Source organism: Heteronotia binoei, chromosome 4, assembly GCF_032191835.1.
Source record: "Heteronotia binoei isolate CCM8104 ecotype False Entrance Well chromosome 4, APGP_CSIRO_Hbin_v1, whole genome shotgun sequence".
NCBI lineage: Eukaryota > Metazoa > Chordata > Lepidosauria > Squamata > Gekkonidae > Heteronotia > Heteronotia binoei.
The window spans coordinates 1,208,111-1,233,463 of NC_083226.1; the positions used below are offsets into that span (position 1 = coordinate 1,208,111).

The following is a 25,353-nucleotide window of genomic DNA, read 5'->3' on the forward strand; positions in this document are numbered from 1 at the left end:
CTGGGGCTGAAGACGGGTGTGTGTGTGCTCTGCTGGTTCTCTCAAGGCAGCGTTCAAACGATGATGAGGGGGGCAAGATTTGCAGCCTGCTCCGTAAACACTGGCCTACCTGAGCCACTAGAGGGCACCAGCAACCCTTTCAACCCTCAATTTCCCTGGATGGGCAGGGTTGGAGTTGCCTAGTGGAGACCAAGAGGAGGCTGAAACGTTTCCTGCTGCTGAGAACTTGGCATGGCCTCCTCCCTCCTGCCCGCCCCCTTTCAGGAGGACTCAATCTAGGCCTCCACGTTCAGATCCCAGGGGCTCATGCAGACCAAGAGGGGAAAAGAGGTTGAGATCTCTGAGGGCCCACAGATCACACCCCTCACCTGTTTTTTGAGGCCCCACGATGAGGAACTTGGGGAGGCGGTCACAGGTCTTCTCCTTGGACCAGATGTCCTTGTGGCGCTTGTCATCGCAGGGATTCTGCCCCCAGGGAGGGAGAGATGGAGGTCAGGCAGGGAGGAGGGCGGGACACCAGGGGACCCCAAAGAATCACTCAAGCGTGTTGTCCCCCCCCCCCCATGCACACACTAGTCCACTGGGGCCTCAACACCCTGAACTACAGCTGCCTTCTCTACACTTCTTTCTTTTAAAAACTGATGAGAATTCCAACAATCTTACTCCAATCAAGAGACCAGCCTTTACAGACTCAGCCTTGTGAGTAAAGACACCTAAGAGGCTCCTTTGCTGAAATCTCCCTTTCATCAGCCATCGCAAGGGGACGCTGTTCATTGCACCTTCTCTTCTCCAGCCCCTAAGCCTGCAAGGCCCAGAAGTCTGGGGCAGAGAGGATCCCACTTCCCACTGCTCTGCAGAGCCCGGGGAGCAGCGGCTGGAGAACACAGAGAAGGAAGCCTGCACTGGGCCAGGCCCGAAAGGCAGCCCTGGAAGACAAAGTCCCAGGCGGCAGAGGGAAGACCAGGCTGGCCTGGCTGAGTCACAAGTCTGTGAGCAGCTGGCAGCACCCCTGTTCAGCATCTGGGGTGGAACTTGGGGGACATCAGGGGAACTTCCGTTCATCCAGGACTTGCTTCTCTGTCTGCCCTGGGTCTTGTTGTCTGCCTTCAGACCTCAGTGTGCTGATATCCATTCCTTCTCCCACCCCCCACCCTTCAGGAGCCAAGCTGATTCCTGAAGACAGGTGACAAGACCCTGGGAAGACAGACAAGCAAACCCGGGAGGGACAACAGTGAGCTGGGCAGGGGCTGAATGCTCACCTGGTGTGTGGGGGGGGGGGAGGAGGGGGAGACAGGAGTCCTCGCCCACATATGGTTTAATGCCAAGTGTTTTGGCTTTTTTGCAAGCTGCCCCAGGTGGGCCCACAGAGAGAGGGCATCACATTTTTCTAATAGATTTGCTGGTGGGGCAGTGGGGGCGAAGGGAATGCCCCCCTCCCTGGGCCACACACCTCCAGAGGCAAATGATGGCGGAATCCCACGTCAGGCCCCACAAGGCAGTAGCCATCCAGGCTGACTCCTGGCCGAGAGAGGGAGAGTCGCTGCAGTTCCCCAAGATTCCCTCTCCCTCCCCAGAGGGCCACAGGCAGGCCTCCAAAGGGAACAGATTTGGAGCGACTCTGCTGAGGCCCAGCCGGGCAGAACAGACAGGGAAGTCCAGCAGCCAAGCTCCCATGCTGGCCATGATGGAGGAGGCTCCTCTGGAGCCCTTTCCCTTCCCGTCCAGCCCCAAGGCGGTCCCTTGCTTGCTCACCTGCCACAGAGGATTCTTCTCCTGCGAAAAGATCTCAAAGTATCTTTTGGCCAGCTGAATGGGGGGCAGCGTCTGAAGGCGAAGGTTGGTCCAGCACTGCACAAACTTGACGAGGCTTTCGAAGGTGTACAGCCCCAGGCGGTCGTTCCCGTAGTTGGACAAGTGTGTCATGAAGATGCTGATCTGTGGGCAAGGAGGGGGGGGGGGATCCTCAGGCCACTGTCAGAACTTGTAACTTTCTCTCTGTCTGCCTTGACCAAACTGACTCCATGCTGTAACCTGATACTAACACAGAGTCCATAGCCTGAGCAATTAACCCTGCCTCATAGCTATTCCAAATATTTAGGGCTCCTTGACGGGCGACAGATAGTCTCTGTTCAACATCCACAGGTGCCCTTTTGAAGACAGGCCGTTTGGCCTTCACCACGGGGAAGCATCCTCCCTTCTGATAACGAAGCCTGGGAAAGGAGACACTTGTCTGTAACCCGTGTGAATGATACCTTTATTGTACTCCACCGATGGCATAAAATGTAACCAACTGCCAGGACTCGGCATTACTGTTATCTCGTAGCTCTAGCACTGTAGTTCTTCAATAAAGATCTTTACTTTGTAACAAGTATTGGAATCGTCTGAAGTTCGTTCCAGTTCTGACAGCCACTGCAGACTGGGAAACCTGATCACCTCCCCCCCCCCCAGGTGGCCCTGGCCCACCCCCATCATGCCCTTCCCGCACCGGCTCTGCCCCGCCAGGCCTCACCCACCACATCTGGCCCTCTTTTTGGGTTTGATGCCCTGCCCTCCCCAGAAGGGTGGGTTTCCCCCAATCAGACTGGGCATCCCTCATGCAGCACAAACTCCGTGCTCCTTTCCCTGGTTATAATAGCCTCTGGGGTCAAAAATCAGAAAAACCAATCAGCAGGTTCTCTGGAATGTTAGTTCTTGGGCTGGCTGCCATTTTCCGTCTCGACAGAGCAAAGAAAGCAAACGTGAAGGATGGAGAGGGGATGTCAAAGGTCAGCCAGTGATCAGCCTGCCCAATCCCAACCGTGTCCTTGCAGGCCAGCACAAGGAGCAGGGAGGGGGGCAGTGCGGGGGCTCCAAAGAGAAGACATCATTGTATCTTTTCCCTGCTGTGAAGGGTGGGATGTAGCAGGCCCGGGGATGCCACTGAGGAGTCCCTGGAGGCTAAAAAACAAGGCCAAGCAATGGAGAGAAGGATCTCCCTTGGGCCTTACTGGAGGGAAAGAGGGGGAAAAGGAAACGGACCAGTTCCAGTGGTTGCACTGCTGCCTGAAGCCTGGGGGTGTGTTCCTGGATGACTTTCATGAGCCATTTTACATATCCCAAGAGTGCTCAGGCCACGTGGCCTGCAACTGGCCCCTCCTAGCCAAGCCAAGCCAAAGGTCCCTTTCCCACCTACAAGCAAGCCTCCCTCCAGCTCAGCAGTGGGAGGTGAGGGGGGGGGGGGGAGATGCTGCCTAGAAACACTTCCGTTCTGGATTCCCGGGGAGGATGCAGGGAGGCACAACTGCTTGCTTCTCCACCACCCCGCCCCTTTGGGATTAAGAGGTTTTGTGAGGAAGGAACCAAACATGACAGGAAGGAGAACGGCAGGCTGGGATATTGTGGGACTGGCTTCCTGGATACCCGGCCTTTCTCCCCATTTTAGCCTTGCAACACCCCCCCCCCCCGCCCCGTGAGGTAGGTCAGGCTGAAAGTGTGTGATAGTCGCAAGGTCACCCAATGAATCGCCATGACAGAGTTGGGATTCGAACTCAGGTCTCCCAGAGCCTAGCCCAACCCTCTCTCCCCACTCTGCCACCCTGGCTCCCGAGGGTCTGATGGGTCTTCCCTCAGTTGGGTGCTCTGCTTTCCCCACCAGGTGTGACGTCTTCTTCCCTCAGAGACCAGCCCACCCGGAGGACGAGCAGCAGGCAGGTGGAAGCCCCCAGGAGGGGCTGGCTGCATGGCCTCCCCCCCTCCCCCCTAAGGAGCAACTGCCCAGCCCCACACTTCGTGCACCCCAGAAGCTGAGGGGGAGGGGAGCCAGGCACGCCTTTCATGATGGCGGCACTTCCCATTAAATGTCAAAATGGTTAAAAGCCATGGCCGGGATGACTCGATGGCTCTGCACATGCAACAGTTTCTGCTGAAAAGTCACAGTCAGTGATCCCCGCCCCGCCCCCCCCCCCGTGTCAGCTGTTGTGGGTCATAGGCTTGCGGGAAGGGGGGGAGGTCTGCACACGTCTGTGTACTTGGAGTATGCTTGTACTTTGGGCTGGTTTCCAGTCCAGATCATCTATTTCCTTTCTGCCTTTCCCTCCTGCGCTTTCTGCCCCTAAGAAACATGGGCCTAAGAAACCACAGCCAGGAGCTGAGGCTCCTTTGGGCTCCAAGTCACGGGTCAAAACCAGAACCCTTGCCCAGACGGGCCTGTCAGGGGAAGCTGAACCTGCGGAGCAGCCAACTTTGACCCTTCGCCCAGACCTCAACTGGGGCTTCTCTCAGAAGCTAGAAAGGGGCAGACAGTGCTTCTTTGTGGACCCAGAAACATGAACATCTGAGCTGTCTCCTCCTGGGGGCCACTGTTATTCCAAGGTCCCCCTTCTTCTGGGATTTGTTCCTTTCCCCAGCGGTGGCCCAAAGTGGTGGTTGTCACTCCCCTCCTCTCCACAACCCAGCATGGCAAATTAGGCCGAGAGGCAGCAACTGGCTGACATCGACAGGAGACATGGGGACGATTCTCCCACCCCCCCCCCACACCTGTCAGCTCCAGCCACACTCCCAACTCCCAAGACTGCAGCTGGGCTGGAGGGTGTCAGGGCACCTGAAGAGAAGAACGGGAAAGGCCGTGCCCAGCTCCTTCCAGCCCACGGGCCTAGAGGGGGACACTTGGGGGGAGCCCTGCAGGTGGCAACCCCTGGGTGAGCCAGAGGGAGAGGAAAGCGGAGCAGAAGGGACCGGCCTTTCCCTTGACATCCAAGCTTGCTGGCCCCTCTGAAGAGCAAACTTCTTGCAAGGTATGGACCTCACCCCTGTAGACTCCAACCCCTAGAGGTGTCTGCCTACTCTTAAGGAGCACAGGGGACTGAAACATGTGGGGCAGCAGATCCACCATGAAAACAGAGCAGCCTGTGTCCCAGAGAGAGCAGAGGCTGCCAGGCTGGGGGAGGGACAAACGGCAGGGAGCAAAGAGAGAGGGGGACATCTTCCGCTGAGGAAAACAGTCCTTGGGCATTGTGAGATCATAAAACGCTCACTCTGCTGCCTTTGAGGCAATGGCTGCCTTGGGAAATAGTGCGGAGGAAGCCGTGCAGAAGGGCTCCTTGCAAAAACAAGGACAAAACAAGCTCCAGCTCCCAGAGGGCAGGGAAAGGCACAGATTGTCCTTTCGCGATATCCTCATGTAAGCCTCGCAGGGGGTGGGGAACGAGATGAACCCTGCGAATCTGACCCCCTGGAGGAAATGAAGAGGTCTTCTGCCAAAGTCTCAAAGGGTGGCCATTAAGAATGCCCCCCCCCCAGTGGCTCTGCTCATCTGCCTTGCTGGTGGGGGGCTGAGAGGCCACAGGCCAAGGATCTGGCCTGTCCTCCGTGCATCTCAGTCAGGTTGTCTGTGAGGAGGAAAGCACAGGTACCCAGGATGCTCTCCGAGGAAGGAGTGAAGGGCCTTCTGGGTGCTTGAAGAAGCTCCGGGGTTCTGGGCTGCTCTTCTTTCAGGGCCCAAATTCTGGCCCCATGACTGACTGAGAGACAGTCCCTACAGCACAACAGGGATGCGTGCAGGTTTCTTCCCAAGAGTTTATTGAGACTTCCTAGAATCAAGTTTATGTTGGATTGGCTCAACAACACTGCTTGGCAAATAGCCTTTTTTGGGCTGCCATATTCTCCTAAAAACCACACAAAATCAAAAACACCCCTGGAATTTAGCCACAGTCCCAAAAATGGCACCAAAAACACAAATATGCAGCTTTAAAATTAATCATGGCCATTAAATTATATACATTAAGGTTGTACTATTAAAATTATATTCTCTCTCTCTTGAAATATTAATAGCATGATCTCCAAGTGAGGCCTGGGAGGGCGGAGGGGGGAGGGAACAGAGACTGAATGGAGGGGAGGGATTTTTGTGGTGCCTCCTTTTGAAGAACCGACTGCTCACTCATGCCAAAGCAACATTCCTAGCCATGTTATCCCACCTGAGACGTGTGAATTCAGAGAAGGGCGGGATACAAATCCAAATGATAGATAAATAAGAGAGAGGCACCCGATACCAGAGGCCATCTGCTTTGCCTCGTTTTTGCTCCCAGCGAGACGGCTTGAGTTTCCTCGCAACACCGACCTCCCAAGAGAGGATCGGCATGGGGGTCCAATCCCGCCACACTTACGGGGTTCAGGAGGACTGTCAGGAAGAGTTCGCCACCACGAATGCTCTTGTCAAGCTCTTTGGAGCCACCGGGGTATTCATTGTAGAAGATGGTGTGAGTGAAGAGACCACAAGTTTGCCGAGGCAACACCTGAGTGAGGCAGCAAGAGAGGAAAGGTCAGAGGCCGCAGAAGGAACTGGGGGCCAGTCTGAGGAGGTAGCTAATACAATAGAGGAAGGAGTTGGGTGCGACAGTCCGAATCCCACAATAATTGGCTCATGCTCTTAATACCCCTTGTCTGAAAGCCTCCATTGCTACTGTGGGTGCAGGAGTCATAAGGCTTCGCTCCCCCTGGGCTCTCTCATTCCAGACCCCCTTCCCGGCATAAAAGGTCTGGAAATGGGGCTCAGAAACAGCCATGGCCGCTTGGAAAGCTTAGGGTTCAAAATGCTTGGACCAGCACTGGGCTCTCCACGCACCCCAGATACACCTCTAGAGAATCCGCAGGGGCTTCGTTGTCTCACCATGATCTCGTTGTGGATGAAGCCTCGGCGGTAGCGGGCTGGTCGGAGGTGGGGGTACTCCTCTGTGCTGGTGACCTGGATGCCCCAGACGGCCTTCCAGGCCTCGTAGAGCTGGGCGTGGACAGGATAAACCCCCGAGTGGTGGGGGGCCACCGCATAGCCCAAGTCTGTGGGGATCCCGTGCTCCTGGAAAGAGAAAGCCGCCTTTCAGAGCTCGCCTCGCTGCAGAAGGCAAAAAGGGGGAGGACAGAGAAGGCTGCCGTGGGGCTGTTGGGGGAGACAGAAACCTCCACAGAACAAAGAAGCAGAGAAGCTGGACCACAAAAAGAAATACTCACCTCCCGATGGTCAAGCAGAGAAATTTGGCCAGATTTGTTTGGCAGGAAGTTTCTGACTACAAATGACTAACATTACAGATAGAACAAAGGTTGAGTCTAGTGTCACCTTTAAGACCAACAAAGTTTAATTCTGGGTATTTCTGGCAAGCACACAAAAGCTTCTACCCAGAACTAAACTCTGTCGGTCTTAAAGGTGACACTAGACTCAAATTCTGTTCTGTTGCTTCAGACCAACATTAGGTATGCATGGCAAGTTAATAAAAAGAGGCTAGAAACTTCTGCAGGAATACTTTACGAGAATCAGGACCAAAACAAAAATGGTCCAGATAGGAATCGAAAGTAAGTGTAAGGAATGATGCAAAATGCTGATGTGTCCAACTCAAGGTGCTTTTGGACTTGGAGAAAGCAGGGGGCGACCACTGGCTCCCACATTCTAACAGCTTCCCCAACCCCCCCCCCCCAACAAAGCCATCCTGCCTCTTCATGAGTGGGCGTGGCTAACTGGGCTCTTTGGCTCCTGCTTAGCTTGCATTTGGAGACGTGCCTTGAGGCTGCAAACACGGGCACACAACAGGTGTCCAACACAAGAGCTGCACCTGTGAAATGGACCCTCCTGTGTCAAGTCATGCTGAGCAAACTGAATCTGTCAAGGCCACCTTCTCATTGAAGAATGGAAGGGCTCACTTGTTTGGGCTGCACCTCAGACACTGAAATGCCCCTGGCTGCTCAGACCACGGAGGTGGTCAAGAGGTGGCCCCAGGGAGCCATCTGAGATGTTCCTTCTCCAGCCATTTGCAGCCACACCAACAGCTTCCCCTAGTGCTGCCACTGAGCCAGAGAGCTGGGGGGGTTTCAGAGGAGGCATCAGCTAAGGTTCCCAACGGCCAGTTTGCTGCTGGAAGCAGTTGGATGTCAAGGGCTCTCTTTTGCTGTTTCTGGGTGCTGAATAGAAGAAGAATGGGGGAGGGTGCACCGTGCCTGCTTTGCCTTTCACTTTGCAACAGTCATAAGTATTCATTCATACCCTACAAGAGGGAGTGAAGCCAGACTTTCAAGGCCATTTTATCTCTGTAGGCACAGCTCCGCTGCCCACTGTCTGGTGTGAGAGAGGTGTTGGTGGGAACTGATTTGTATTGCTAAATGGGCTTTTTGCACTGTAGTTTTGGTGGGCTGCTTAACCAGATATAAGACTGGTCCCTCACAAGCGAGCCAGTTCTGACACAGTCGTGTATTGCTCCTGTTCTATCTATCAATAAGGCCAGCTTTCTGATCACACTGGAAGCCTTCTTTAATGTCAGCCTTAGAGCTGACACTGGGATCCTCCCAGGGACCCTGTGGGTCCTGCAGGCCCTGAACCCCCACATCCAGCCCCCCAAAGAGCCTTCCTTTTGCAGCACTGAGCCAGATCCCCAGGCCCTGCCCCACACAACCAAACCCTATGCCAGAAATGAACCTGAAAAGCCAAAGCGCAGCTTTAAAAAGCAGAGAGAAGACGAGGGGTCCCCAGGACGGCCTCCTGCTGTTGAAGGCTTGAGCACACTCAGCGACCACCTTCAGTGCCATGCAGGAGGAAAGCGAATCTCCCCCTCAAGCATCGTGCCTCTGAAAACCAGCTCTGAGAGGGAGCTCTTCCCACAGGGGCCTCTGCTGCTGCAGGGCCAAGATCAGGGGCTGCTTTCTCTCTTCTTCCCACCTCTACTCCCCAACAGGGACCCAAAGCAGTTTACAGTGTTGCTCTCGCCCCTCCCAAGGACGCCCACAGACACAGCTGGGGCTCAAAGGCAGGTCTGTCTCCCAGGCCCCTGGCCAGCACTTCAGCTGCTCTCTCCTCCTTGCCTGAGACACGCAGGCCGTTAATTCAGAAAAGACTTCCTCAGTATTCCTCTCAGTAAATCCAGCTATTGACACATTGCTGTCCAGTTCCACATTTCCTGCAATAGGTTCCTTCGATGGTTCCTTGAGCACGCATTTCTTGGAGTCATTTCCGCCCTGAGCATTTCCACCTGTTAATTCTACTCAGCCTCTCTGGGGCCAGGCAGCAAGCGGAACAGACTTTCTCAACGTGCTGCTTCTCAGCTGAGAGTGCAGCATTGTTCTCCCGTCATTAAAAACCCCATTCCCTTGGGGACTCTGAGCTGTTGCTTACAAACAGCCCTCCCGTCTCCTTTCTTTCCGCCCCCCCAGAGGATGCACTGTTTGCATCAATAAGAAGATGTCTCAACAGCTCTGGTATAATTTTCTCCCACTAATTCAAAGGTAAAGGTAGTTCCTTGCGCAAGCACTGAGTCATTTCCGACTCTGGGGGGATGTTGCATCACGACATTTTCATGGCAGACTTTTTTTACAGGGTGGTTTGCCATTGCCTTCCCCAGTCCTCTGCACTTTCCTCTCAGAAAGCTGGGGACTCATTTTACCCACCTCGGAAGGATGGAAGGCTGAGTCAACCTTGAGCTGGCTACCTGAATCCAGCTTCTGCCGGGGTTGAACTCAGGTCGTGAGCAGAGAGTTCAGACTGCAGTACTCTGGACCACGGGGCTCTCAGTTCAAAGATGGCAAACAGTAAATACAGCGTCTCTCCGACAGAAATCGTCCTCAGTCTTGTCTTCAAACCCTTAAAGATGCTGATTTGCCTCAAAGGGTCTGAGACGACTTCTCCTGAGTAGCCCAACTTAGGAGGAAGCTGGAGCACAACCAGGAAAGCTTTCACTGTTGCTGCAGTTCAGGAAATGACTCCTGGAACATTCGTTTGAGATCTCACTAAGTTAGCAGTAGTCTGTCTGTCTTCCCCCTTGTTTCAAACTCCTCCATGCTGTTCTCTTGCCTGCCGCAGAGTGGCCTAAGCCTGTTGCCTTCTGCACGGGGGCCAGGAGAGACCTGGGACATCTTAGTTGCTCTCAAAACTGACTGCCGGACTATTCGCTAGATCTTAGCCACTGACCCACCCCCACCCCCTGGTCTGAAATGGTTCAGCCTGGGAGAAAAACTTCCCCATGAGAATTTGTTACCTGCAATAGCTCTTTTTCACGGCTCTGGGCATGAAACAGAACTACCTGCCTGGAAAACGGTCTTCTCATAATCTTACCCTCCTTTAATAGATCCAGGTGGGTCTGAAGCAGCAGAACAAAGTCGGAGTCCAGCGGGGCACCCTGAAGAACAACGGAGTTTTATCCAAGGGGTGAGCAGCTTCCTCAGGTACACTGAATGGAAGCGACCAGCCCGTCTCCAGAGGCAGAGGTTGAACAGCAAGTCAGCATATAACGGATGCAAACAGGAACAGCAGGCTAAGTTCAAACGGCTCATATTTCTTATTTGGGGGAGCAGACTAGAATAGTGATTGTAATGTGATGAATATTAGAATGTGATGTCATTTAGAATGCTATGCTGGACTGCATTTCTCTGGTCTGGTAAGAGAGGAGGCACAACCTGCCCTGCGCATCCCCGCGCCTCAAAGAAAAGGTTGCTGTTTGCTCCCTCCACGCTTGAGAGGCTCTGTAAATTGCTCTTAGTACTCAACGATTAAGGATACATTTACACATCTGCCAGTTTGGTGTAGAGGTTAAGTGTGCAGACTCTTATCTGGGAGAACCAGGTTTGATTCCCCATTCCTCCACTTGCACCTGCTGGAATGGCACGACCTTGAAAGGTCAGCTTCTGTCAGAGCTCTCTCAGTCCCACCTACCTCACAGAGTGTTCGTTGTGGAGGAGGAAGGCAAAGGAGATTGTGAGTGTTCTGAGACTCTGAGATTCAGAGTGAAGGGCGGGATAGAAATCCAATATCTTATTATTATTCAATTTTGACATATTTATTTGCTTCACTGTACAGAATTAAATCTAAACAAATGGTGACGATATAAATGTAGCTTGTTATTCCTGCTTGTAACTCTTAAAATGTTTTCATTATGTTGTTTGCTAATTTGCTGCTCGCCTATATGTATCAATGAATCTAAGGAAGTGCGCGTGTGCATGGAAGCTCATAGAGCCAATTTGGTGTAGTGGTTAACTGCGTGAACTCTTATCTGAGAGAACCGGGTTTGGTTCCCCACTCTTCTGCTTGCACCTGCTGGTATGGCCTTGGGTCAGCCAGAGCTCTTGTTGCCCTTGAAAGAGCAGCTTCTGGGAGAGCTCTCTCAGCCCCACCCACCTCGCAGGGTGTCTGTTGTAGGGGAGGAAGGGAAAGGAGATTGTAGGCAGCTCTGAGATTCTGTCCTTGAAAGGGCAGCTTCTGGGGGAGCCCTCTCAGCCCCACCCACCTCGCAGGGTGTCTGTTGTAGGGGAGGAAGGGAAAGGAGACTGTAGGCCGCTCTGAGATTCTGTCCTTGAAAGGGCAGCTTCTGGGGGAGCCCTCTCAGCCCCACCCACCTCACAGGGTGTCTGTTGTAGGGGAGGAAGGGAAAGGAGATTGTAGGCCGCTCTGAGATTCTGTCCTTGAAAGGGCAGCTTCTGGGAGAGCCCTCTCAGCCCCACACACCTCACAAGGTGTCTGTTGTCGGGGGAGAAGATACAGGAGATTGTAAATCTCTGATTCAGAGAGAAGGACGGGGTATAAATCTGCAGTCTTCTTGAATAAAACTTTGCTGGTCTTAAAGGTGCCTCACTGGAATAAAACTTTCTTTGCCTTTAACAGTCAACTCATATGATCTAACGCTTGCAACTTGCAACTGGCTAACTCAGCTCTTGCAACTGGCTAACTACCAACCGGCTAACTGCAATAACTGGTAATAGCCAAGGTATAGCTCTGCCTCGTCAGATCTTGCAAGTTAAGCAGCAGTTGCATGGGAGGCCACCAAGGGAGACTCTGCAGGGAAAGGTGATGCCTCAACACCTCTGCTCCCCACGTGCCTTGGAAGCACCAGGGCTGGGCTCCCCACTGGCCTCTGCGTGCCTCAGAACAGGCTCTGTCTGAACTCTCGGTACTGGGGAGAGAAAAGACAATCGCACCATTCGTTAGAGCCTGGAAAAGAGATGGCTGACATGATGGTTTGTGATGTCTCTGACAAAGAAAAAGGTCTAAGAGGAATGGAAAACAAGAGTGTTTCTAATTATAAGCAAGGAAAATTTTGTAATAAAAATTATATTTGTCATAGGGAAAACTGGAAGTCTTTTATATCCCCCTCACCTTCACCTTTCCCTCTTAGTTTTTCTTAAATGGTGTGTGGTTTTGGAAGTTTTTACTTTCTTTGTATGTCTTTTCATTTTTCTCCCTTTAAGAGAACTAAAATTTCGACAGAGAAGATGTCCTCCGAGGGAGGGCACATGTGACCCCAAGACTGAGGAGGGAGGGGGAGGCTGAGGGGGGCTGTTGCCTCACCAGAGCAAACTGCTTGTTGAGCTTCATCTGCTCAGCCAGCACAGTCACGTTGTGGAAGAGGTGCGGCTGCATGTGGCTCCACATGTGGGGGAACCACCAGAACTCCTTCCGGTGCTTCAGCAGCATGTCGTCACCTTCATCCTCCTCATCCGTACCTGGGGAGGGAGAACCAGAGGAGGAAAACAGCAGCAGCAGCAAACTCTTCAACATCCTCATATACTAACAAAGGGACCTTCACTGGTATAACACATGCAACACCCCTCCCCCCCCCCCTCGGCCATCCTTCCACAATCCAGTCTGAGCAGAGCGCAGTCCTGGGGAATTCCAGGAGCAGTGTAGCCATCTGCTCTTCCGGGCACCGAGGAGGGGTCTGCAGTACAGGGAAAATGGAGGGGGGGGAGTGCTTACCTGTATGGTAGAATTTCCCAGAGAATCCCAGGTTGAAAGTGAAATTGGGGACTAAAGTCCTCAGCTTGTTCTGAGTGTTCAGCAGAGCCTGTGAGGGGAACAGAGACGGAAGGGACAAAAGGAGACACTTTAGAGTCAATTTCTCAGCCAATGTTTTCCTGCACCTACAGATATGGAAGAGCTCAAACAAACACTGCAGAAAAAATGGTTTTTAAAATCCGTCTCTGGCCCAGGGGCTGGACACCAAAACCAGAAGAAAGTGTCAAATAGAACTATGTGCCTGGAAAACATTAATGGTCAAGTCATTTGACCTAAGGTCACACCACACTTGATGATGACAGAAGTAGAAGAAGAATTGTCACAGTGAGCTATCTGACTAAAGGTAACGGTAAAGGCAGTCCCCTGGGCAAGCACCAGTCGTTTCCGACGCTGGGGTGACGCTGCTTTCACCACGTTTTCACGGCAGACTTTTGACGGGGTGGTTTGCCATGACCTTCCCCAGACATCTACACCAGGGGTCCCCAGCCCTCAGGCCGGCTACTGGTACCGGGCCGTGGCGTGTTTGAGTTGGGCCGTGCAGCCTTGCAGCTCCCCCCTGTAGCCTCGCTGCACCCCCTCTTCCCCGTTTTCACCTTCCCCAGCCTTAAAATGGTGAAAAGGGGGGGAGGGGCAATGCTGCATAGGGCGGTGAAGGAGGGAGGAGAAATAGGGGAGGAAAATGGGAGGAGGCGGTAAGGCTGCGTGGGGGGCAAACAAGGGAGGAGGAAACATCGCAGGGGGGAGGCCGAATTGGGTGCCCCACCCTGCCGGCCCTGGGGCTGGTCCCCAGGGCCAAAAACGTTGGGGACACTGATCTCCACTTTCCCCCCAGCTACTGGGTACTCATTTTACTGACCTCAGAAGGATGGAAGGCTGAGTCAACCTGCCTTACCTGAGCCAGCTTCCACTGGGAATGAACTCAGGTCATGAGCAGAGGGCTTCGACTGCAGTCTGTGTACCACTCTGTGTACCACTCTGTGCCACGGGCCTCTTATAAGCTATCTGACTAGTGTTCTGCAATTTGAGATTCTTGGGGAATCTTTGCAGGATTCTTGCTGTTCTCGTCCAGTTTGCTGAGGCTGGAAGGAGGGCAAAGTGCTACAGACACACATGGCTCTAGTGAACCAGCCAAGAGCATCTCTCAACTTCAAGGAAAGCCTGTGCTCTCTGCAGGAGGGTAGATGAATGTGAGGCAGTGGGGCAGATCCTTATAAGACAGTTAATGGACAACTGCAAATGTCTCCTAAGACCCTAAGCTGCACCGCCCTGCCCTGCCTCCAGCGGGAACTGTGTGGAAGTTGCATCTTTGGAGGGGGGGGGGGGGGTCAGGCAGAGAATCCAAATACAGTCCAGCATGCCATAGTACAAATGCCCTTTGATGACTAAAGTTGATGAAAAACCTATGCAGCAGTAGCTGTGCACAACAGGCCTACCCACTGGTCACCCCCAATCCCTCTGGCAAACTGCATCAATGCAGCACATTAAGCAGTGGAGCACACAGCCCAATCTGCCCAGCGGAGCCTTAAGTGGGACCAATGGCTGATGGGATCACAACTCCCAGTTCCTTGGCCAACATCTACCCCAAGATCACATCTTTTGAAGAAAAAGGGCTTCCCTTTCTGGAATATACTGAATCTAAAAACATCCTACCTATTAACACAACTTACCTTCAGTTTTTCTCACTATAATTCTTTCTAACTTATGCCATCTCCTCTTTCTCTTTTTATTTAATTCTCTTTTTATTTATTTATTTCTCTTTTTATTTTATTCTCTTTATTTTGTTTGGCTTGGGATGGAGCAAGGAATTATTCTTAGCTTAAGAGTCAAAAATTCTAGCCCAATTACCAGTTAATTTATCCTTAATAATGTATTTATTTATTTATCAATCGATTAATTGGCGAACTGGACGTTTTCTTAAATGCTAAATAAGATGTTCTACAATGTTATATAGGCCATAGCACTTCATGCATAGCAGAATTTTGTTATCTACTTGATTCTACTTCGCCCAACAAAGTTCTGTATAACTTGGAATTTTTAAAATAAACTTATCATATGTTAAAAAAAGCATATCAAGATGGGTGGCCCGGTTAGTGTGCATCAACGCAGCACCCTCTGAACAGTGGAGCACACAGCACAATCTCTCCACCTCTGTGCCCAGCGGGGTCTAAGGGGGCCAATGGCCAGGTGGAATCACAAGCAGATCTAAATGGGTAGCTCTGTTAGCCTGTCTGCAGCAGCAGAAAACAACAAGAGCCCAGGAGCACCTGAAAGACTGACAACATTTGCAGCAGGGGAGGAGCTTTCGGGAGTCTCTGCTCACTTCTTCAGATATGAAGCCATGACTCCTCCCTGGCCACAAATGGTGCGAGCCTCTCAGTTCCTCTTGCTCTTCCCTCCAGTTCCAAAGGGACGAAGAGTGTGGCTGGTGCTTCTTCCTCATTGAGGGGCTGCCTCAAGGGCCCACACTCTATGTTCCCTGAACGGGGTGTGCTGAATGGGCCTTTGGGACACAGGCCATGGTGAGTCTAAGCAGGTCAACTGTTGGGACTGAGGAAGGCAGGCAAATCCCTTCCCCTCTGGCCAAAATCCCCTTTGGAGAACTGTGATTTCAATAATAGGGCAAAAGATCCTTGGGGAGGGAGGGTGGCTCAGTGGCAGAGCATCTGCTTAGCAAGCAGAAGGTCCCAGATTCAATCCCCGGCATCTCCAACTCAAAGGGGTCCAGGCAAATAGGCGTGAAAAACCTCAGCTTGAGACCCTGGAGATCCGCTGCCAGTCTGAGTAGACAAGACTGACTTTGATGGACCCAGGGGGGGTCTGATTCAATAGAAGGCAGCTTCATCTATTCATATATGTTCATCTGTCTAAGGGAAGGGGCAGTGGTTCAGTGGTAGAGCATCTGCTTGGTAAGCAGAAGGTCCCAGGTTCAATCCCCGGCATCTCCAACTAAAGAGTCCAGGCAAGTAGGTGTGAAAAACCTCAGCTTGAGACCCTGGAGAGCCGCTGCCAGTCTGAGTAGACAAGACTGACTTTGATGGACCGAGGGGGGTCTGATTCAGTAAAAGGCAGCTTCAGATGTTCATATCCAGGGAAGAGGTGGATTTTTTTTCCTTTTTAGTTCAGGTAAAATTGTAACAGATTATGAGGCACCTGAGGTTTTGCAGACAGAGAAAAAATTCATTTTTCTTTGGGATTCTAACAGAGAAATAATTATGGTGGAAATGTAGATCAGTGTATTCTCCTCCCCACCCCTGAGACTTGACTCCTCCAGCCACAGATGCTGCCTGTTTTTGATGCAAACAGATCCTAAACTGTCCACAACAAACAAAGTCTAGTTCCAGGACAGGAAAGAGCACAGGCCTTGTGCCTAAAGGACTGCCTGAGCATTCCGGCCTGCAGGAGCCTTTAACTGGCCTCAAGTACCCAGAATCTGCAGAAATGTTGCCTCAAAATGCAGCTGCCCTGGACAATGCCTTTCCTGCCCCTGGTTATGCAAAAGCAGCCACTAGGCTCTCAGTCAGTTCCACTCAAATGCAGGCAACGCTAACACACAACCCAGTCTCATTGACTTTCAGAAGCCAAGCAGGCTCAGTCCTGCTTAGTCCACGGGTGGGAGACCACGCAGGAAGGAGGCCAGCAACCCCATGATGGGGAGTCTGCTGCAACTGTCATGGCCAGAGACAACCTCCTGGGGGCACCAACTTCCCTTGTCTTGTAGGCCTCAGGTTGGGACAGGAGGGGAGGGGGTTTGTGTCACCCCAGACCTCTTTCTCCTGGCTGGAAAGCCTTGTGGGGGGGGCAGTCTCCAGCCCTGCTCCTCCCCCCCTGCTAAGAGCCTCCTCCTTTCATGCCTCCCTCCCCCCCTTATGAATATATCCCTAATGATTACAGTGGAGGTGAAGAACAGGTTTAAGGAACTAGAGTTGATAGACAGAGTGCCTGAAGAACTCTGGACGGAGGTTCGTGACAAAAGGAAGCAATCAGCACCATCCCAAAGCAAAAGAAATGCAAGAAAGCAAAGTGACTGTCTGATGAGGCTCTACAAATAGCTGAGGAAAGAAGGAAAGCGAAAGGCAAAGGTGAAAAGGAAAGATTCACCCAACTGAATGCAGATTTCCAGAAAACAGCAAGGAGAGATAAGGAGGCCTTCCTGAAGTGGAGGATGGTGGAAGACAGGAGGGCCATGCCTGGGTCCCTGCCATGCCTGGGTCTTCTGGGGCTGCTGGAATGCCACGGTGGGCTCTTCCCAGGGCTGGTGCTGTGGCAGGTCCCTCTCCTGCTGCCCTTGACTCCAGCTGTCCTCCGAAGGCCCAGGGGCTGGGCTGAGGCTGCTGCAAGGTCTGGGGCCGTCAGCCCCGGACAACAATCAATGTTTGTGTATCTATACAACACACATTTTTAAAAAAGAAACATGCTGTTCCTATATTTTGTAAAGTTTGATTGTATTGTACTTTTGTTTAGTGATTTAGAATGCCAAAGAATGCTGGGTGTGTACCAGGAGATCTGCTTTTTGTCTCCACATGGGCTCCTTCAGGTACGACCTTTCCAGACCTCGGCCATCCATGCAGAGCGGCTGCCAGATGTGAGGCTCCCTGAAAGAGGCAGCTGTGGCTGCTGACCCATTCCCAGCACAACAGCTCTGCCCAGGGCCTAACACAACAAATGTTGTGAATTCAAACCAATGGCAAATGGAGAATCTTCCAACCCAAACCAACTGAATGAACTCCACTGCAAGCATGACTCATGTTCAACCTGAGAATCGAGGCCAATGTAGAACCCAAGAATCCAAGCCAATGTTGAACTAGAGAATCCAGTGCAAAATACAAACTTGATGCAAAGTAACTTAAGCAAAGAAAACCAACAAGAAGGATCTCAAAGGACAGAATCCGAGCCCAACCAACCTGGCCAGCCAACACAAAGCCCGGGCAATAAGAAAGGCACACAATATAATAAAATAAAAAAAGTCCAAGGAGCCTTAAAAACGCTGGCTCCTGATATTCCCAGTTAATCCTGGATATTTCCAGGACCCGCTTCCCAGTATCCCAAAAAATCCCAGATACCATCCTGACACCTGAATATATCTGAAAAACACTAATGTGCTATTTTTTGGATTTGTATTCAGACCAGAAATATTCAGATGCTCTTTCCTAAACCAGGCAACTGTTGGTGCCCTGCAAGGTCTTCAGTAACTGACTTGGGAGAACGGCTAAATTTGAGTCCTGCTGCGCCTTGGAGACTGACAAGGGAGCTTTGATTCTGGAAAGCGACTCTGGCCGTTCTCCTGCAGGCCACCACGGCTGCCCCTCTGGAAGGCCCCGCCACCCCCCGTCTGGAGCTCCCTCAGAGGCAGCAGAACAGGAGGGGGCCACAGCCACAGTGCCGAGTGGGTGCTCGCTGCTCACAGCGACCCAGACCCCTAAATCGCCTCTCTTCAGGGGGGTGCTGCCACCTGTCCATCCCCTGAGGGTGGCTGGACTTCTGCTGGGGCCAAGCCTGCCACTCTCTTGCAGCAAAAAAACCCCTGACATCTGCGGCAGCACCTTCGAGATGAACGATTAGTGCAGCACATGCTTTTGTCAGCCGAAGCTCACTTCAGCAGGTGCTTGGAAGAGGGTGAAATCACAGGAGAAGGCGGGGGGGGGGGAGGCTTTTCTAGGCATTGATTTCATTCCTACCACAGGCCACACCAGACACTCCTGGGACATCTGATGCTCCAGGTCAGAGCAGGTGGACACAGAGAACCCACAATGCAGACAGTGCTGGGGGGGGGGGTCACTTGACCGGGCGCAGCCAGTGCTGGCACGCTCCTTCTTCACCCCGCCCCAAGCCAGGGAAGGATGGTCAAGTGAAGCAGACTAATCATTCCATCTCCCTCCTTCAAAGAGCTCCACAGCCATCACGTGATCCCAGGCACACTGTTGTCCTCCTCCAGGGGGAATTTTCCCAGTATGAGCAGGCAAGAATAACCATATTGTCAGAGATGACTGATGACGGGGCAATTAAGAAAGAAATAAACACAGAGATTCGAATGTTTCAGAAGCATCATGTCTGTCAATCCCTGTGATGGAAGAAGATGATGATATTGGATATATATCCCACCCTATACTCTGAATACTCAGAGTGGTCACAATCTCCTTTACCTTCCTCCCCCCCACAACAGACACTCTGTGAGGTGGGTGGGGCTGAGAGAGCTCTGCCAGAAACTGCCCTTTCAAGGACAGTTCTGTGAGAGCTATGGCTGACCCAAGGCCATTCCAGCAGATGCAAGTGGAGGAGTGGGGAATCAAACCCGATTCTCCCAGATAAGAATCCACACAGTTAACCACTACACCAAACTGGCTCTCCATCCTCACAACAGACACCCTGTGAGGTGGGTGGGGCTGAGAGAGCTCTCCCAGAAGCTGCCCTTTCAAGGACAGTTCTGTGAGAGCTATGGCTGACCCAAGCCATTCCAGCAGGTGCAAGTGGAGGAGTGGGGAATCAAACTCGGTTCTCCCAGGTAAGAGTCCATGCACTTCACCACCACACCAAACTGCTGCCTTTAAAGAATCCCTTACTGTTTCAAAAGCAAAAGTCCTTGTTAAAGTTTATTCTTGCTCTACTTAAGTTATCTCTAAAGGTGACTGCCAAAGTGTGTGCGGAAATAATACAGATGTATAACTGAATGTTGTTTGAAAATACTTTTGCTGTTGGCGATGGCTCTGTTTTCTGCGTTACTACCCATTTTGTGATTTTTAATTCCTGGGGGAGGAATAATTAATAATTACTGAATGGCATTGTGTGTTGAATAGCCAGGCTATCCTGAGATCGTCCAGCAGCCACAAGTTCAACTTTTAGTGTTGTTTAGTGGTAAGCTAGACTTATTTTTTATACCTGCCCTGTAGCACAAAGTTGTAAAGCTGCAGTACTGTAGTCCAAGCTCCCTTCTCATAACCTGAGTTCGATCCTGGTGGAAGCTGGGTTCAGGTAGCCGGCTCAAGGTTGACCCATCCTTCCATCCTTCCGAGGTCAGTCAAATGAGTCCCCAGCTTGCTGGGGGGAAAGCGTAGATGACTGGGGAAGGCAATGGCAAACCACCCTGTAAAAAGTCTGCCGTGAAAATGTCATGATGCAATATCACCCCAGAGTCAGAAACGACTGGTGCTTGCACAGGGGACTACCTTGACCTTTTTTCCCTAAGACTTGTTTTTAGGAGCTGAGAGAGCTCTGAAAAAGCTGTGACTGGCCCAAGGTCACCCAGCTGGCTTCAAATGGGGGAGTGGGGAATTGAACCCGATTCTCCAGATTAGAGCCCTACCACTCTTAACCACGACACCAAACTGCGGGGGGGGGGGGGGGAGGAACAGGATATCCACAACTTTTTTTGCCCACCAAAATGCATTAACACTTGGATGGATGGATGGATGGACGGACGGACGGACGGACGGACAGACAGACAGACAGACAGATGATGATGATAGACAGACAGATAGCAGAATGCTGGAAATGAAAAATTTCAAAGATTAGCTATTGAAGGGATTGGCAAATTTTGGCATTTCTACAGGAAATTATTTGTTCACTAACAGTTGGGAATGTTGGTTTTAATAATTGTTCAAATGCAATCTATTCTATACTTATCTTGACATTCAGCTTTGAATTTTTAATATTTTTGTCCATGAAGCTCACTGCAAACCCCAGTGCAACAGGAGAAAGGCTAGTCACAGAATGTCATCGCTGAGTAGATCTGAAAAGTGGATTTCCTGCACTCAAGCCCAGGGGTCAAGCCCCAGAACTCACGCTGGCTCTCTGGATTCAGCAGCTGGATGCCAATAACATTCAGTGTGGCTACCTCCAGGAACACAGAGGTGGTGTAAACAGTCCTAATTCTATGTGAAAATGGAAGCACAAAGCCTGCAAATGGATTACCATATGCAAATTTGTTGCATTTATGTAAGTGTAATTTAGTATAAACATTTTCCCCCAGAATGCTACATTTTGATTAACAATTCTAGGTTCACTGGCTTCTTAAAAGGCAAGAAAATGAATGCTCACAATTTCAGTCTCTCACAGTGCAAAGTTAAGAACATTTTCCTGAGAGTGAGTCCCTCTGAGTAGACTTGAGTAGGATTCTGAGCAGACTGGTTTAGGATGGCTCTCTTGGTCTGGGGGCTTGCAGAGGATTTGGGTTTTTGAAAGAGTAAACCACACTATGGTGGCCAGAGTGGGTTAGAAGAAGACAACAACATTGGCTTTATTTCCCACCCTCCACTCAGAGTCTCAGAGCAGCTCACAATCTCCTTTATCTTCCTCCCCACAACAGGCATCCTGTGAGGTGGGGAGGGGGGGCTGAGAGAGCTCTCACAGCAGCTGCCCTTTGAAGGACAACTCTGTGAGAGCTATGGCTGACCCAAGGCCATTCCAGCAGCTGCAAGTGGAGGAGTGGGGAATCAAACCCAGTTCTCCCAGATAAGAGTCCACACACTTCACCACTACACCAAACCACTACATCACACTGGGGTTCCCAGCCTGGAACCTCTATTCTACCCTACAAGCTGGCTAAGTGACTTGGCTCCAGTGCCGCCCCCCCCAAGCCCAACTCCAGTGAACTTACACAGGTGAAGCTCTGCTTAATCTGGCACAGTCCATGTTGGATGTTCCTCCCTAACCTAGCCAATGTTCTTTCCGCTTAATTTTGCAAGCTTTAGGCAAGCCACGGAACTTAAACATTCCCTATATCGACTACGCCATGAATTCACAAGGTCACCACCACACCGGTACAGCATCTATGATGAATCAAAGCTGCAATACAGGAAGACGTTTCCAGACTTCCGTGTGGGGCCTGGCCAGTGTGGGGCTGCCACAAGCCCTGGGGCAAGATGGGACGCAAAGCAGCCAACTACCGAGGGATGTGCAGGAGTGACCTGGGAAGCCCCACAGAGGGTCCAGGCCCCCAATTCGAAAGGTGCCTTCCCAGCTGGGCCGAAGCCAGCAAGCTGCTGTGCTGCTCACGTTTGGTGTGAAACTGTGAGAGGGAAGAGATGCTGCTGCTAAGAGGGGAGATTTAAAGCCTCACTTGGGTTACTATGACAACACATCTGTCAGCTGATAAATCCTAAAGAACCCATTTTGTGGCAGCTGCTGACGGCCCATCCAAAGTGGCCCCCTGCAGGGTCTTCAAGATCAGCTACAGAAGCAAGAGGGAAATGGGAAATCGCCCCAAATGCTGTGGTTTGGCGATCTCCTCAGATCTCGGAAGCTAAGCAGGAAGACTCTGCAGGGGAAGGCTGCAACAAACCACTTCTGCTGCCCTGAAAACTGCTCGCTGGGCTCACCGTAAGTCAGCTGTGACTTGACCGCACTTTAACCACACACATATTGGTGGTTCGTTTCATTCCTGACGTCTGGCAACCTTGAATGCAAGTTTGCACCACGACCAGAACTCTGGCCTCCCCCCAAATGTCTGCCTGACCCTGCTGCTGCAGGGCTATGCTCACTCCAATTGGACAAAATGCACCACATGCCTCACAGCCAATTTGTTTTAAAAAGTCTGCACTACCAGCAGGCCGAAGCTGGTGGAATAATTGCTCCTATTCAAGAGTAAAGAGTTACAATATGGTACTTTTCATGACTGACTACGAATTAAAGGAAAAGGTAAAGGCAGTCCCCTGTGCAAGCACCAGTCGCTTCTGACTCTGGGGTGACGTTGCTTTCACAATGTTTTCACGGCAGACTTTATACGGGGTGGTTTGCCACTGCCTTCCCCAGTTACCTACACTGTCCCCCCCCAGCAAGCTGGGTACTCATTTGACCGACCTCGGAAGGATGGAAGGCTGAGTCGACCTTGGGCCGGCTACCTGAACCCAGCTTGTGCCAGGATTGAACTCGGGTTGGGAGCAGAGAGCTCAGACTGCAGTACTGCAGCTTTACCACTCTGTGCTCTCCTAATTGCATGGCAGCAAAAATACCCCCCCCCCCCCAATGAGCTGTCCAGCTTCTGATTGGAAGGAGAACTGCTGAATGGACACTGGGCTGTTGATCCTGAAGCTGGGTATGAAAGCAAGGAGAGGAAATCTCTAAATGATGCTTCAGCCTTAACTCTCCTCTTTCTCGAACACACATGGAGCTGGACGGAAGCAGACCATCAGTCTATTCAGACTGGCAGCAGCTCTATAAAATCTCAAGTTAGGGTCTTCCACATCCCCTCCTGCCTGGTCCTTTTAACTGGAGATGCAGCTGGGGACTGAAGCTGGGACTTTTGGCATGCCTCTGAGCCACAGTCCCTCTTGGTAGAGCAAAGCTTTGGATGCCATGTGAAGGACCTCCACCTGCCGTCTGCAGCTTTCCTTTTCTGTCAAAGACGCCCCATGCAGGACCGGCTGGAAGCCCCCGCCAAGAAGCGTGCACAGAACACGCCCCTTTGCTCTGCTCCTCTCCCTTGTTCTGAGTTGCTCTCCAAGTGATACATGAGCTCAACAAAATGAAAGCCAGGCTTTCAAGTGGAGAGAGAAGTGTTTTTAATCTGCCTGCTTTTTCAGTACTTTTGGAAAGACTTGGGGTTATCGCTTTACAGTCCTGAAGAGGATGGGATTGCAGTGGAAAGGAAGGTGGCAGCACAGAATTGCTAAACGTGATTAAGAAAGCACAGCAGTCCCTTTGACAGGAATACTCTGCAAGAAGAATTTGCAGGAAGCGGAAGGAAGGAAGGAAGGAAGGAAGGAAGGAAGGAAGGAAGGAAGGAAGGAAGGAAGGAAGGAAGGAAGGAAGGAAGGAAGGAAGGAAGGAAGGAAGGAAGGAAGGAAGGAAGGAAGGAAATAGAGCACTACCTTTCATATAAAAATCCAAAGCTTTTTAACTATACACTAGAGAAATACCACTTTAGTTAATTTTCTTTGACCACCAATCATCAACCAAATATCAGAAAGGCCCAAGTGACAAAATGTCCTTCATGTGGCACATAAAATGTGATCCCAAACACTTTGGAAGGCCGCGGCAAACCCCAGCCTTAGAGGGCTGCTGCTGCAGAGAAAGGAGATCTGAGAAGAGGGAGGGAGGTTTCTCAGATGGGGAGGGGGAAGGGTGCTGGTTTTCCAGGGACTGTTCCTGGCTGTTTCTTCCCCACATTCCCTCCACCTCCCACCCCTGCAGCTTTCTCAGAAGCCCAAGTCTCTTTCCAGTTCCCTGCCCCAGAATTCCTCACAAGAGATTCCAAAGCCCTGCAAAACTAATGTGCGCGAGCAACTGAGGCATGCATAATCAACGTATTTACATAATTTGCAAAGTTCACTCAATTTGCTGGCCGACACACAAGGATGCTTTTGCCAAAACAATTTCCCCCAACAGTGAAGCAGTTCCAGGAGGCAAAGAAACAGAGAGGCATTAAGATTTGTAGCTCTCTCCGTGTTGGACCAAGCCCTCAGAATCTCTTCAGGTTCACGTTCAGGATCAGAAAGCTCACAGCTTGTTTTGCCACCGGGAAACTCCCCCTCCTTCCTCAACAACAAACCCTCGACGTTGTTCAATTTTCACAAATACGAGAACTCGTTAACCTCTCCTGGCCCTGCAATCAGATCGCCTTTTCTAAATGGGTAAATCAGAGTTTTGTCTGCTTTGCCTGAAATTCTGTTTTACTGATGCCAGATTATTCCTCTATTTCACTCAGCTCACACCCTCCATGAAATGTTTAGCATGATGTGATTGGGGCTTGTTTTTGCAGTCCCTGCAGAAGTCTGGTCTCTTCTCTCTAGGCAAGCCTGAAGGTGCCGCTCACCAGACAACACACAGACAGGCTGTGCAGGATGGCATGAGGGCCCCAAATCTGGACCCAACTGGCAGTGGAGGGCATTTCAGCCTTCTCATGCCTGCCATGTTTCTAATCATAAGAACTTCAGAGAAGCCATGCTGGGTCAGGCCAATGGCTCATCCAGTCCAACACTCTGTGTCACACAGTGGCCAAAAAAGCCAAGTGCCAACAAGGGGTCCATCAGTGGGGCTGCGCCCCCACCCCCGCCCAAGAATACAGAGCAGCACTTGCCCCAGACAGAGAGTTCCAACAATAGGCTGTAGCTAAGAGCCACTGATGGACCTCTGCTCCAGATGCTTATCCAATCCCCTCTTGAAGCTGGCTATGCTTGTAGCCGCCGCCACCTCCTGTGGCAATGAATTCCACGTGTTAATCACCCTTTGAGTGAAGAAGTACTTCCTTTTATCCTTTCTAACCCGACAGCTCAGCAATTTCATTGAATGCCCACAAGTTCTCGTATTGTGAGAAAGGGAGAAAAGGACTTCTTTCTCTACCTTCTCTATCCAATGCATAATCTTGTAAACCTCTATCATGTCACCCCGCAGTCGACATTTCTCCAAGCTAAAGAGCCCGAAGCGTTTTAACCCTTCTTCATAGGGGAAGTGTTCCAGCCCTTTAATCATTCTAGTTGCCCTTTTCTGCACTTTTTCCAATGCTATAATATCCTTTTTGAGGTGCGGTGACCAGAATTGCACACAGTACTCCAAATGAGACCACACCATCGGTTTATACAGGGGCATTATGATATTGGCTGATTTGTTTTCAATTCCCTTCCTAATAATTCCCAGCATGGTGTTGGCCTTTTTTATTGCAAGCGCACACTGTCTTGACATTTTCA

The 25,353-nt window shown here is 51.3% G+C and overlaps 1 protein-coding gene across 1 annotated transcript in view; it reads right to left on the reverse strand.

Moving 5' to 3' along the window:
• The window catches only part of NDST2 (N-deacetylase and N-sulfotransferase 2), a 33,772-nt gene that overhangs the window by 4,875 nt on the left and 3,544 nt on the right, over nucleotides 1–25,353 (reverse strand). The window contains exons 2-7 of the mRNA XM_060236659.1: nucleotides 12,698–12,785; nucleotides 12,290–12,444; nucleotides 6,644–6,829; nucleotides 6,141–6,269; nucleotides 1,753–1,935; nucleotides 369–465 (exon numbers count right to left, since the gene is read on the reverse strand). Coding sequence (XP_060092642.1) covers nucleotides 369–465; nucleotides 1,753–1,935; nucleotides 6,141–6,269; nucleotides 6,644–6,829; nucleotides 12,290–12,444; nucleotides 12,698–12,785 — 838 coding nt within the window. The remainder of the gene's footprint in view (nucleotides 1–368; nucleotides 466–1,752; nucleotides 1,936–6,140; nucleotides 6,270–6,643; nucleotides 6,830–12,289; nucleotides 12,445–12,697; nucleotides 12,786–25,353) is intronic.